Below are 13,841 nucleotides of genomic sequence, written 5' to 3' on the forward strand. Positions count from 1 at the left end.
GACGGACCTCTGAGGTGTCGCGATTTAAAATGCTGGAGCGAACACGACAGTTGATGTAGTTATCGCGCAAAAATCGCGCGTTTACCCACTAATTATCGTTGTTCTGTGCTTCATATTATCAATAGCCACCTCAGGTGAAGGAGTTCTTTCTTTTAGAGCGTCAAAACGCTTTTGAAACTGTGTATTTAAATGGCAATATGGACTAACTGCGTCTAACTCAGAAAGCGCCCAGTATCATGATATATTCTGAAAACGCCAACTGTGCCTGGGTAGATGGGCATAAGAATTCATTAATCCATTCTTGTCGCCATTCTTCTCCTTCATAACTAGTGTAACATGCTTTACAAAATTCCCAATAATCTGGGTACCATCCAGATAGTCCCCAGTCTACCACAGCAAGGATACGAACAGGTTTGCTGGAAGATACCATAATATTGCCACGGTGTAGATCGGCATGGGTGAATTTAATTGTCCCACTATCGGGCAAAAGATGTCTGTAAGGATCCTCGAATTTGTTCGGAGCCTGTGTCTGGGGTAAAGAAGCAAACCAGTCATTGAAATCCTTGATGGAAGCGAAAGGACCGGCGTTTGGGAAGGACTCAAAGACATAATCTTGAACTCTCTGACCACTTATTGATCCTGCGTCGAATTAGCTTGGGATCATCTCAATTTTACTTCATAAAGCACCCACCGATATAAGGGTCCAACAATGGATTCTGTTCAAGAGAGCGTAGATCTTGTACTATCTGGCGTAGTTGATCGACAAGAGAGCTCTTGTCTAACTTGTCAAGGGTATCCCATGACTCGAGCAATGTGCGCCCTTGAATAAGCTCCATGTAAAGAAAGACGTTCTTTTGTTCATCAACTCGCCAACCAAAAATTTCGGGGACGGGGATTTGGTTGCTGAAGGCTTTTTTGATCATCCAAAGACACTGGGCTTCCGCAATTGTGACATAAGGACCAAATTTGACAAAGACTCCGGAATTTTTGAATTTCACTGGCTGCGGTTGAGGGGTGGTACCAATATCTTTTGATAATGCCTTCACTTGCTCCGGAGTGGGGAGGCACTTGTTTGGCTCCTGGAAAAACGAAGATTCGTAGAAGTCCATTTCATCTTTCGTCCCATCGGGAAGCAATTCTGGGAATTTTGTCAACATCAACGTTCTGACTAGTATTAAATTTCCCACTTCAGTGGAGTGGGGAGGATGCGGGGGGTTCACGGAGCAGATGGGTATCTAAGAGGAGGCCATGGCCACATTGGTGATGCGGGGTGCGAAGTACGAGGAGCTGAAGCACCAACTGTAAACTGGAGCGACCGCCCGGGTAGAAAGCGAACGTAATTCATGACAAGTAATATTAAAACCATCGACTCGGAATCAGTTCGTAAGTCCACTGGTATACAACCCAGAATGCGAGTTAGGAAATAATAACTTATGATGGAAAGCCTGCTGTTATGGTACCTGGATCAGTCGCCTTGGGGCAATTCAGGCCCATTGAATAGCCCCGAGTACTTCAACTGGGATATGAATGCCTGACCTTTGTGCTTTGACCTCAACAAAAATAAAACCGCCAGCCATTAGTTTCATAAGCAAGAGTCGGCATGGAATTGGTATTCATCCAGGGATGAGACTTCCATAGTAGGCCGCAAGGGCGTTGATGATAGGTCTCCGACCGAGGTTGAATACTTTTGGCGAGAAAGACGAAACAGCTCGAAGTGGAGATACGGTCCAGAGAATCGCTGTTAACAATAGGAATATACAAAATGGATACATTATGTCTATCTAGCGTTTCGTCCGATTCATGCAAAATTATAATATGTTACGACTGCGCGAGATGTTGTATTTGATCATAATCTCAAAAATGCGATCGGTGCTATTGCACCCGCGAGATCTCAAATTTGTATCTGTGACTGTTATCTAGACGGAGTGAACAACAGCTATTCGGAGCCTATTCAATGAGTGACCCCCGGGCGGCCTGTGTCGCACGCACGCGGGTTCACAAATGCGAGGGCAGAGAAATTACGTATTGCAATAGGTGAGCTTGAGTTGAAAGTGATTCAGTAAAGTAGAACAAAGGATTTGGTGGAATATCGATACTACCTGTTGGGCAATTCCTTTGCGCAGGATATTGGCTTTTTTATCAATCCCGTTAGTCTTTGGAGAGTCCGAAATTTCCCGGACTCACCTTCCCGTCGAAAGAATCAAAGCCGACATGATAAAGAGAAAGTGACAAGGGGGTGCTCAGTATCCAGAAATTGAACTAAGAACTAAGCGTTGTGAGCGAGCTACAAAGACTCATTGTACCTGCATTCAATGAAAGCCTATCATCCAGGTCTCAAAATTCCATCAAAGCCGGTCAATAATGAACATGTGAAGGCAAAATATAGATATAAAATTTCGCATTTACCCATGAGATAACCCGGATGGAAAAGGAATGCATATAATACACAACACACCACCAGCTTTATAGCCAGAGAGGCTGACCGAAGGGATGGAGCCAGGGGGTATTATGGCTTTTAAAGGGTTCGAGCTCTTCGCCTCCAGACGAGGAGAGCTAGTTAACAAACTCACAGAGTGGAGCCATCGGCTTTCAAAGCATCCCCAGCGCGCTGGGGCAATCGCACAGCTTTTGGAGGCCTTCGAGGAAAAATTTGACATCCTGAGAGGACTTGGTGAGTTTGACGGGTTGGTAAGCTATTGTTTCCTTCTTAAGTGCCAGATAATCCGACACACCATCCAAGATGCCCATGACCTACTAATAGCAGGAGAACCATTCTCCGTCAGCGAGACAGCAGAAATTCTAACTATGGTAGCAACACATATTGGAAGGTTGACACTCAGTAGGCAGGAAGGTTCCGACCTATATTCAGAGAGCTGGGATCGAGTGGTCGAAGAATTCAACGATGAATGGGACAACAAGACCCCTGATCCTAGCGCTGCCATGGAGAAGAGGCTGAAAGGACTGTATGAAATTTGGGAACGTCTTGACTTCATTGCGCCTGAATGTAAATGTCGGCAGTGTTCAAGAGGCCGAGCGGAGGGCCTACGAAGAAAGAGCAAGAAATAGGGTTTGCGAACCTATGTCTTGAAATCACTGCGTCTGAATATAATTGTCGGCGGTGGTGGAGAACACAGGATGGGATCATTAAGGGAAGAAAGGGATAGCCATGCCGATCCGAGGGGAACTCTCAAAATCGCTGTGTCTGAATGTAATTGTCGGCAGTGATAAGGAGACCGACCGCCGGAGTACTTGGGCAAGCATTTCTTCATATTGGCCCAGCGGGCATCCGTGATCGACTTTTCTTTTTTCATAGTTCTTTTTTTTTCGAATTAAATGCTAGTCAACTTGCTCAACACCTTTTCTCTTCACCATAATAGGTGCCCACTGTAAAATTCGCCAGTAGCAATCGTAGGCACCAATCTTAGAGAAGGTGATTTTCCTGCAAGGGAAGGGTTTTTGTTTGTTCAATGTGGGACCAGTCAACAAAATGGCCCAAGGCCAAGAGTTGATGACTGCACAGCCATTGCTGACAATCCAGTTGAAATAAGAATTCCGATGTAAAGCCGAGCATTTTAGTCTTATCACCGGTATCTCCAACTCGATGACGGCATGCCGGACCTTGGCCAGGCCTTGGCGTTCTCGGCCTGTCCATTTCCGGACCGTAGCCACGCAAAATGTATTCTCTCAAGAGTCTTGGGAAAGAACAGGCACCATAATTATGGTGACGTGACTGACTTGCTTAGGAATACCTGCAGATTAAAAATGAAACCCTCAGCTACTACTGATCCGACCATAAACACCCACGATGCCTGCAAAACTAGGTCGAATATTCGAGCTTGCTCTTCAAAAGGCTCTTTCCACCCAGCATGAGCCCAGCCATACGCTCACGAGAGAGTGAGCATAAACTGAGATTCAATCAAGATGGCACATTTCAAATATCCGTGTTCAGTGATTTGCACTTTGCCGAAAGTACGCATTTACCCTTTCCAGCTGGCGGTCCTCGTTCAATACACTCACTCACACCTGTCAAGATGCTACACTCGACGACATGACAAAAGAAGTGGTGGCATATGTTATTGAAGAAGAAAATATCGACTTGGTCGTGTTGAACGGCGATTTGATCTCCGGAGAAGCCACCAACAGCTCCAATGCCGGAGACTATCTCGACGAAGTGGTATCTCCGCTGGTGAATGCTGGCCAATTGTGGGCATCCACATATGGAAACCACGATAGCAATGTCAATTTGAATCCAATGAAGGACATCTATGACAAGGAGAGACGATATAACAACTCTTTGACGCATAGCATGATCTCCTCGCAGGATGCCGGCATCACGAATTATTATTTGCCTGTTTATCCACACGATACCTCCGAAAGCACCCCGGCGCTCATTCTCTGGTTCTTCGATTCGAAGGGCGGAAGCTATCCGATAAACAGTACGGAAGGAAGCGCTAGTGGCACAAGAAGTGATTGGGTTGATTCAAGTGCACGTACCTCCTCCCTCCATGCGTCATATTCACTGTATATTAACTGGTTCCTTTGAAGGTTATTGAGTGGTTCCAAGAGACAAATGCCAACCTAACAGCTCAATATCACACAATGATTCCCTCGATATCATTTTACCATATTCCGGCCCATGCAATGCGTGAATACCAGGAAGAAGGAGTGGATTCAAACACGACACCTGGATTGAACGGCGAGGATGTGGTATCGCAGGGATCAGGGGATACCGACTATACTGGACAAGACCGTGCATTTATGAAGGCCCTCCTCAACACAACCGGTATGATTGCCACGTTTAGTGGCCACGATCATGACAATGACTGGTAAGCATTGCCCGGCAACAGGGGGATCGGAACTAATAAGAGAAATGATAGGTGTTTCAAATGGAACAGTGTCGTCGACAGAAATCTATCCGGTGATGGCATTTCTATGTGCTATGGCCGCCACACTGGCTACGGAGGTTATGGCGACGCCGCCCGTGGCGGTCGCCAGATTCTTTTCAACCAGAGCACTATCCAAAACGAAGTCCGCACCTGGGTTCGTCTGGAGGATGGGACGATTTCTGCGCCAGTTACATTGAATCAAACTTATGGTCAAGATCAATATACAGCTGTGTTGCGTAGAGAACTACAAACCTCGGGGGCATCCGGGTTTGATAGTGGGTCATTTTCGCTACTATGGGCCGTTTGCCTGACAGTGTCCTCTTTATTGAACATGATACACCTATGACCTCCAAGGAATAATCACAAATAAAAACATGATAGATCATCTGATAGCGTCAAGCACTCATCAATGGACAGGCGAAGCACGTCTCATCGCCGTCTTGGCCAGAACAACAGTAATTCGGAGTGGAGTATAGAACCGCAAGGCGGCGCAGGTTTATGTGAAGATGATCATACCTCGGAATCTCTTCGAAGATAAGCTACTTGAACAAGTTTCGAGTAAAAGATGGTCGGAATATCGGCAATATAGTCATCGCAGAAGGCTGACAGCGACCTTTGTGGCCGTGATTCCGTAGCATCAGGCTGGCATCATGTTCATGGGACCTGCCGCACTGGGGGGTCGGAATGGCATCATCGGTTTCTCAGAGGATCCTAAGGGTCTTCCAGGGTCTTCCAGGGTTCTCAGGGTTCTCAGAGTTCTCAGGGTCTTCAGGGTCTTCAGGGTCTTCAGGGTTTTCAGGGTTTTCAGGGTCTTGAGGGTCGTTATACCGGTGGTTCCCGGGACCCTTGCGGGAATCGGTGATCTAAGTGGGGCGCACCCACAATGCGTACGTGTATACGCACGACGTCGAACATCAACTTCTTGAGAGTCAAGATCACCAATTAATGAGGCCAATAACCAGGTTGAAATAGAAAAAAAGTAATATTTTGTGAGTTATAAGGGCCGCAGCCAAAGAAATCGGCCCATGATGTATTACGCTCAAAGTACACGGAAAAGAGACCCATACAACGAAAAAGTGTCTTCTATTTGGAAGTCAAAAACATAAATACTGAACCCAAGAACACAAAACCCATGAAACTACATCCGAACTGGTTTTCTTGCTAATTCATCTACAGAACAAGCATGAGAGATCCCGCGGAAACGGCAGCGATAAGAGAGGCGACGCTGACCCAGCCGTTGACAAGGACAGCGGCGGGAGCGTTACCACCAGCAGCGGCGCCCTTGGAGGTGGAGGTGGCAGCGGAACCAGTGGGGTTTGAGGTGACAGTGCCGGTGCCAGCAGTGCCACCGGCCTCATTGAGCAGAGTCTTGCAGGTTCCGGAGGCGGAAGCGGCAGACTGGACCTTGGCGGCACCGTTGAAGTCACAAGCAGTGCTGGCCTTGCCCTGGCTGATATAGTAACGGTTGAAAGCCTGGGAGAGCTGGTCCTTGCTGTTGCAGACACTGTAGGCACCGTAGGTACCGGTGGTCGCATTGTGCTTGATGCCAGCACAGATGTTAGTACCATAACCGCAGACCTCGCCGAAGAGCTCGCTGTACTTGTCAGAGTCGGTGTCATCGCTGACAACACAGGACAGGCTGGAGACCATGCAAGAGCAAAGGTCAGCATTGGGGGTCGGGGGCAGCGGGCTCGACTTAGCCAGCCACTCGCTGTCCACAGTGGGGCAGGACTGGGCAGAGTTGGTCGGAGTGTAGCTGGCGCTGTTCACACCAGTAGGGGTGGCGCTCTGGATTTCCTTGGACAGATAGCTGAAACCATCCAGAGTCTTAACGGAGTTACCGTCGACAGAGACGAGACCGTAGTCGTTGGCGGTTTCGAAGTACATGTAGACGATACCACCGCTCCAGACCTGGCTCATCTGGTCGCCATAGAGGACGGGGACATCGGAGAAGGTGCGAGTCTTGGTGATGCAGCCGTACTCGGAGAAAAAGATGGGGATCGAGTAGTTCTCGTACTCCTCGGTGCGGGCCTTGTAACCGGAATCCGCGTAGGTAGACTGGCCACACCACTCGTAGATGTTGTAACCGAAGAAGTCAATGGCGCTGTCCTCGTCACCGCAGTTCAGGAAGTCCGACAGATTCAGGCGAATGTCCTCCTGGTCAGTGGTGGCATAACCAATGCTGAGCGAGGAGCGATAACCCTTGTCCTTGATGTAGGACTTCATATCTCTGGCTGCGGCCTTGACGAAGGCAGCCGCGTTAGTCTGATTGGGCTGGTTGACAACCTCGTTACCGGCGAAGAAACCAATGACATTGTCGTACTTGTGGAAGGCATCAATCACGGAGGTATATCGTTCGTACTCATCTACAGTCCAGACCGGGTCATTCGCTTGGATGGAGATGCTGGGCGAGGACATATCGGTGATGACATAGATGCCGGCATCGGCGAGCTGGGACATGCACTCATCGTGGTCCTTGGTGGGGTCGACGGTGTACGTGCGGATGACGTTGGTGCGCAGCTTGGAGAGGTAAGGAATGTCCCGGGCGCAAGCCGTGGCATTGGCCAACGGATCGGTGTAGTCACTCTCGCTGCTCTCGCCCGTACCACTAGCACCGCCACCAGTGTAATCCTCTGCAAATAGAGGTCAGTGTTGATCGGTTGGAACGCGTTGAGGCCTCGAGGGAAGAGGGCCAGGAGATAAGACATACCCTGGTAGGCGATACCGCGAATGTAGCTTTTGACGATCAATCAGTACGCGGAAAGGATCGTCAGAGGGGTGGACTATATCGACTTACAACTCGCTGCCGTTGTTCGCATAGAAAAACTTGGATCCCTATCGCAGCATTGGACGGTTAGGATGTTGGCCATCAGTTCTTCGTCAGACCAAACTTGCCTTGATCTCGATGTTGGGCACGCTGGCCATGGCGGCGCCTGATAGCAGGGCCAAGCCCGCCAACGTGGAGAAATGCATGGTAACGACGGTAGGAAAGAAACGAATGTGGTGTGGTCTGAAAAGAAAAAAACAGATGAAGAGGACGTCCAACAAAAGCAGAACAAAGAGGAACCAGGGGGCGAGGCTGGAACGGGGGTATTTCAGGCGCTGAGCCGACTGCCTCCGGGAGAATCGGGACTAGCGACGCTTTGCTCGTTTTGGGGCCAGAATTCCCGACCATCAATCACACGGATTCACTGTCCTAGCCGATAATTAGCGCCCTCCCAACTACCCAGTAGCCAGTCGGTGAACCCTCAAAGTGGAGTCTCGAAAGGGCTTGTTTTCAACTGTGGGGAAGTTGGTCCCTGCGGCTGGCGAATCGGCGTCGCGGGGCCCGGGGGTCAGAGGCTGCGTCAGTCCCCCCCCATGTGGAAGAAAGGAGGAGGATGGGCGTTGAAGTTTCAGAGTGACGAGCTCTTTGAGCTCGCTGGTCTGAGCGAGTATTTCAGAGTAGAGCGGAGGGAGTGGCCGGAGATATGGCATGCCATGGCTATAGTACCTAGTATATATGCCGACTATTTGCCAGTCCCCTGGCCAGTTCTTCCCAACCAACAATCCAACCAGGCCAAGAGCGCATAGCAAGGAAAGTAGAGAAATTGAAGAGAAGATCCGATAAAGAATGATAACAGCATTTAACTGATGCCATGTGCGGTGTGTTTTGTTCTCGCCTCTGCATTCCGTTCCTCCGGGTCTTAACCCGACCCCGGTCGCATTCTCTTTCGCTCGAGGTCACCAAATTAGTCGCGGGCAAAGAATAATAGTTTACTATATCCAGGCTAGCCGCATGGATAAGTGCCACCTCTTTCGAGACACTCGGTCTTATTATAGCGCATTGTCTGACCCCCTGAATGGTGGCGCACCGACCTCTTTTGTGGCTTCCCTCACGGCGGAAGATTCAGTGTCATAAGCAGCGGAAATACCTTCAATGCAACATCATATTGTTGGCTGATCGCATTGGAGATCAGTGATCGTATTATTAGTTAATCATCTGCTCGTCAATCTCCGTTAGATACGAGATACGAGCAGTTCTTGGCCTCGGAGTCTCCCGGATGATCAAGGTCTCAGATGTGCGATTTCCGGGCTCCACGCGGGCGCGGGCGCAGATCCAAGCCTCGTTCTCCTTGTCCAGGCAACAATTGCCCCATGAGTCGGCGTAAGGGGGTTCGGGCTGAAAAAGCTTGTCGAGGCTAAGCAAAGCCTTCAGCAAACTTAATTTCCCCTGGCATTCTTCGTCTCTTATGTCTATCTCACATCCTATGCTCATTCGTACCTGTGGGTTTATCGGAAGCAATCTCCGTGAAAATACGGCATAGATGTTGAACCCGGGCGCACGTAGGCAGGTCTGGCAAGACCGGATGAGAAGGATCAACGAGCCAACAACCAAACCACCACACAGCACGTTGGAGGACGGCTTCCAAAAAAGGGGACAGATTCTGTCCGGTTTAATGAGTTTGTAGAAATCATATTTCTCTCTATCTGAAATGTGAGCCTATATTGGTAGCGACAGTGTGCTGGAATTGTCATCCAATCAGGTCCAGACTGTTGTAGGCTGTTTTCCTCACTTCAATATATAGTGCTTCTAACCCGTTCAAGCTTCCAGCGAGGAGTGGGGTCTATTACTTAGTGGCCTCCTTCATATCGTGTCATTTGAATTGATCCGATAGTCCAAACACGAATGAAAACATGGGCACTCTGTAATCTTGTACTCACTCACTCGCTGATCCTCCCAGTCCATCGACAATTTGGCATCTTAATAATTGAAACTTGATCAAGTCATGACAGCCACCCAATGGAGAACATTTTCGGCGTTCACTCATTACTTGGTGTTTCATCCTCCAGCTTAGTCTGGCTCCATTTAACATATTCATCAGAGACAGGTCGCTTTAACTCTTTCCTCTGCTCCACTATCCGTAGTTCATCTAACTCCACAAACCCTATTCTGATAAGTGTTGAAATGAGCAATTTCTCCTTCTCCGAGACGGTTGCGGATATCCCTGGACTATCGAAGCTGGTTAGTAACTCTTCGGCATATACACAGTAAAAATAAGATGGCATACCTGCGTAAGGTACGCGATTTCTCGGTGACCCATTCATTCAATCTTGTAATGTATGTGACCATAAGTATATAAACCAAACTGGCGCCAGGTACCCTGCTCTGATGGATGCTCAGAGTTGCAGCCAGTGGAATAGAAATTGCATATATAGTCGAACTTGAAAATGAGCGGATATATGGTGTATAGTAGAAAAAGAAAATCGCCAAGCGAGCGTAGATAAAACTGTCTAGAGCTCCGATCGATACCCGATGGAGGCAGGGTATGCTGAACAGGTAAGAGATGAGCGATGCCAAAGGGCGAAGACATGCACCCGCCTGGTAAGGTGGCCGTGTCGTGCGTGGGTCTCCTCGTCGGAGAGTCTTGACAAGTTGAAAACTTGTCCAGGACCAGACGAAGCAGGCTAAAATGTCTCCGGCCTGAGGCAAGACTTCATTATGTCCTTGAAAGACAACATAGAGTCTATATCGGAATGCTTCGAGTATCCCTATGATAACGTGAACATAGAGATATATCTTATTTTTGTGAAATTTTCGATGGTAGATAGGGACTTGGTGTCGAGTGTGATAAAGAAAAATGCATGCGAATGCACTCGCGAAGAGGATCAGTTGCATCAATACCGGCTTTTCTATCCGTCCCGCGATCCCATCTCTCCAGAGGAACCCAGAAATGTCGATTGTGGTAGTCCTCATAGTCATGCTTACTACGACACAATATTTTTCTCCTTGAAATGACGATGCACATCAGCCGAAGAACAAGAGCACTTTAATATCAGCGAACTGCCCAAGGCCTGAAGGGTTCATGATATCATCTAAATTCAAATCACCGATTGACTGTCGATCTAGCTTCTCCAGTTGTGCTCGTTCGTAGATCTTACAATATCTTGAGGAAAGTACTTATGCAGAACACCTACTTCTGGAACTTCTGTGAAACCTCTGTGGAACCGCCACGCTCTAATGGGCACTTACCGCATCGATTATTCCTCTTTCGTCAAGGCTTGCGTCATTTCTTGAATCATTATCTTGATATCAATCTACCTGCAAATCATAAATGCTGCACGCATCGCGTGTGAATCATGAGAGGCTAGATCGGTGTGGATAAAAAATATTTTGCTTATCCTCGAGGTGAGCTGAAGAAGTTGTTGATTGGGTCTGTTTATCGCATGGATATGAAGAGAAAGACATTCATTTTGAACTACTACTGGCCATGCGTAAATTGAATCACATTCCCATTTTCCCATTTTCTTGATTCAAAGATGGATCTGACTTGTTCTTTAGATTTATTTACTAGACGCGGTTGATTTCTTGGGTTTTCGTTGTGCAAGCTTGTCAAAGTGAGCTACAAAGTATTCCTCGCTGACAGAGATCGCGCAAACGCGATCGAGGATGAATAGAGCTGATAAATTAAAGAGATTGGAGCACAGTCTACTCTGGATATCATAAATCTAATATCATAGATTCAAGAAAGACCTAATATAAGAGCTGGTGGTGCTCAAGACTTGGCTCTCAAGTGATTGTTAGCTAATTACTCCTTTGATTTGATTGTCCCCCAACTCTGGAGCTCGTGGCCTCAAGCTAGCCCGCTTTGAGAGCACTACCGACAGCCTAGTCTTAATCTGCGATTGAAAAATTCTTGTCTCGGTCAGAATGTGGGTCTTTTTCAGGGAGTTGACTTCAGAGGAGGGTATGAAATTTAGGCGTAGGGGCCGCCGGTCATGAGCCAGTGGCCCTCGATTAAAACTGTCAGGTTTAGCAGGACCATACGTAGTATGAAACATCAGTTTATGTTGGGACAGCCCTGTTGCTAAACTATAAATCTTCAGTTTCATTTACGCTTCAAGATAGCGTATTAGGGTGTTTGCTATTCGTGTGAAACTCAGAATATCCATTTTGAATCATGTCCAGATGATTCAGATCTAGGTCTGAATCCCGACCTACCTCTTTCAGATGATAACTCGATCTGATTGGCAGCCAGGCTCCATTAAAATCTTTGTCACAAGTTTTACTTCTGACTGCCCCTATCTCGCTTCCTGATTTTGGTCCCCGTCTTCAGCAGTACTGTTTTCTCTGTTCCTCTGAGCCTAGTAGTGAAATTGACGAATACCGGAAGGGCCTTGTAGGGTGGTGGCTACAAAGTTTGGATCAAAGCCAAGTATACAATATTCTATCCTTTGGGATGGTTCAAAGACGTTCAACATCTGGATCACTTTGAGGACTCTCATATCAGTCTACCTTCGGGTTTCTAGCTGCATTCGCATATGAAGGATTGCCTACAATGAACCAGTTGATGGTAACTAATCGGTATCAAGAGGATAGTTCAAGAGCAGAATGAAATGAAATTGAAAGAGCAGCAAAAAATGAGAATTCAAATAGTCTGACTAAAAGAATGCAAGGGATTCGCCATCACCATGGCCACCAAGTCCCCACGGCAGTCCTCGTCTTGAACCGCCTCACCCACAACGCGTCATACACTCCTATAGCCTCGGCTTCCAAAACCTGGTTTTTTGCAAGGAGTAGACATCAATCAAGCCTGGGCTGTATTGGAGAAATTGATGAGATGATATGGCCAGCAGAATCGTGTCAAACATTCTACCTCTTCCGTCTCTATGCAATCACCAGCTTCTCACTTCTCACTTCTGAGTCCCGCTCTCCCGCTGTCTTTCGTTAAGCTCCCCGGCGGGAAAGTGTGATCTTTCGTTTCCTGCAGGCGTTTTCAATTGCACGGTACTCGTCCTCTACCTGCTCTAAATCTTTCTTGACTTGATTCCATTGTGATGTAGCGTTATTGCATCGTGTCGCTGCTTCGTTCCTCATTCTAGTAAGGTTCATTATTTCTCCCGGGACCCGTTCATTGGGTTTTTTCGCGCTACAGTCGTCTAAGGCACCCCCAGCCTTTTCCAAATCGACCTCAGCTCTTTTATAATTCCTATATGTTGCGTTTGCTTCTAGCTTTTCCTCCAGTTCGGTATACCTGTCTCGCAGCTGGTTGGGCTTCAGGTGGGCAAATTTACCCCTGTTCTTAATTTCCTGCTGGTGCTGGTTGGATTGATAATCAACGCTCATCTTGACGAGTTGAAGTCTTAAGAGAAAGGATAGAGGAAAATATCTTAATAGATCGGATGTTCGAGATATTGAACGATGGTTGAGGTTTGATAGAATGATGATTCTTACCAAGGAGATATGTATCGAATATATATATTGCTGAATCTCCTCGATAATGATGTTTTTTTTAGAATCACCTATATCAAAGAAAGAATATATCCCAGAAGTTGAGGTTTGTTATGTCTATTCGCATGAGCGGTTACGTTGTTTGTGTGGGTAGAGGGATCCTGCGGCGATATACTTGGGGCAGAAGCGGGAAGAAAGTGCGATGAGGTTTGTTATGTCTATTTGCGTGAGTGTTTACGTTGTTTGTGCGGGTAGAGGAATCCTGCGGCGATACACTTGGGGCAGAAGCGGGAAGAAAGTGCGATGAGGTTTGTTATGTCTATTCGCATGAGCGGTTACGTTGTTTGTGCGGGTAGAGGAATCCTGCGGCGATATACTTGGGGCAGAAGCGGGAAGAAAGTGCGATGAGGTTTGTTATGTCTATTCGCATGAGCGGTTACGTTGTTTGTGCGGATAGAGGAATCCTGCGGCGATACACTTGGGGCAGAAGCGGGAAGAAAGTGCGATGAGGTTTGTTATGTCTATTCGCATGAGCGGTTACGTTGTTTGTGTGGGTAGAGGGATCCTGTGGCGATACACTTGGGGCAGAAGCGGGAAGAAAGTGCGATGAGGTTTGTTATGTCTATTTGCGTGAGCTGTTACGTTGTTTGTGTGGATAGAGCAATCCTGCGGCGATACGCCTAAGGAAGCAGCAGAGTGAATTTAGGCGAAATTTGTTATTGAGCATTGCTGAACACCGAGTA

The 13,841-nt window shown here is 47.5% G+C and overlaps 5 protein-coding genes across 5 annotated transcripts; 2 read left to right on the forward strand and 3 right to left on the reverse strand.

The window, feature by feature from the left end:
* Positions 1-217: 217 nt before the first annotated feature.
* Positions 218-1,109, reverse strand: N7462_000125 (uncharacterized protein; the record flags this gene model as incomplete). The annotated part of the gene is made up of 2 exons (XM_057071851.1): positions 218-639; positions 692-1,109. The coding sequence occupies 2 exons, from the start codon at positions 1,107-1,109 to the stop codon at positions 218-220; spliced, it is 840 nt and encodes a 279-aa protein (XP_056938381.1).
* A 1,381-nt stretch (positions 1,110-2,490) lies between these two features.
* On the forward strand, positions 2,491-3,066 carry N7462_000126 (uncharacterized protein; the record flags this gene model as incomplete). Its single annotated transcript, XM_057071852.1, has 2 exons — positions 2,491-2,688; positions 2,719-3,066. 2 exons carry the CDS (start codon positions 2,491-2,493, stop codon positions 3,064-3,066), a joined length of 546 nt encoding a protein of 181 aa, XP_056938382.1.
* An 800-nt stretch (positions 3,067-3,866) lies between these two features.
* On the forward strand, positions 3,867-5,232 carry N7462_000127 (metallophosphoesterase family protein; the record flags this gene model as incomplete). Its single annotated transcript, XM_057071853.1, has 4 exons — positions 3,867-3,969; positions 4,032-4,474; positions 4,546-4,826; positions 4,878-5,232. The coding sequence occupies 4 exons, from the start codon at positions 3,867-3,869 to the stop codon at positions 5,230-5,232; spliced, it is 1,182 nt and encodes a 393-aa protein (XP_056938383.1).
* Positions 5,233-6,056: 824 nt separating this feature from the next.
* N7462_000128 (glycoside hydrolase family 72 protein) lies at positions 6,057-7,859 on the reverse strand (the record flags this gene model as incomplete). The annotated part of the gene is made up of 4 exons (XM_057071854.1): positions 6,057-7,519; positions 7,597-7,622; positions 7,684-7,721; positions 7,773-7,859. The coding sequence occupies 4 exons, from the start codon at positions 7,857-7,859 to the stop codon at positions 6,057-6,059; spliced, it is 1,614 nt and encodes a 537-aa protein (XP_056938384.1).
* A 1,830-nt stretch (positions 7,860-9,689) lies between these two features.
* N7462_000129 (uncharacterized protein) lies at positions 9,690-10,629 on the reverse strand (the record flags this gene model as incomplete). The annotated part of the gene is made up of 2 exons (XM_057071855.1): positions 9,690-9,879; positions 9,938-10,629. 2 exons carry the CDS (start codon positions 10,627-10,629, stop codon positions 9,690-9,692), a joined length of 882 nt encoding a protein of 293 aa, XP_056938385.1.
* Between the last annotated feature and the right edge of the window lie 3,212 nt (positions 10,630-13,841).

This window comes from Penicillium macrosclerotiorum, assembly GCF_028827735.1.
Source record: "Penicillium macrosclerotiorum strain IBT 26536 chromosome Unknown utg000001l_segment0_segment0, whole genome shotgun sequence".
Classification (NCBI taxonomy): domain Eukaryota; kingdom Fungi; phylum Ascomycota; class Eurotiomycetes; order Eurotiales; family Aspergillaceae; genus Penicillium; species Penicillium macrosclerotiorum.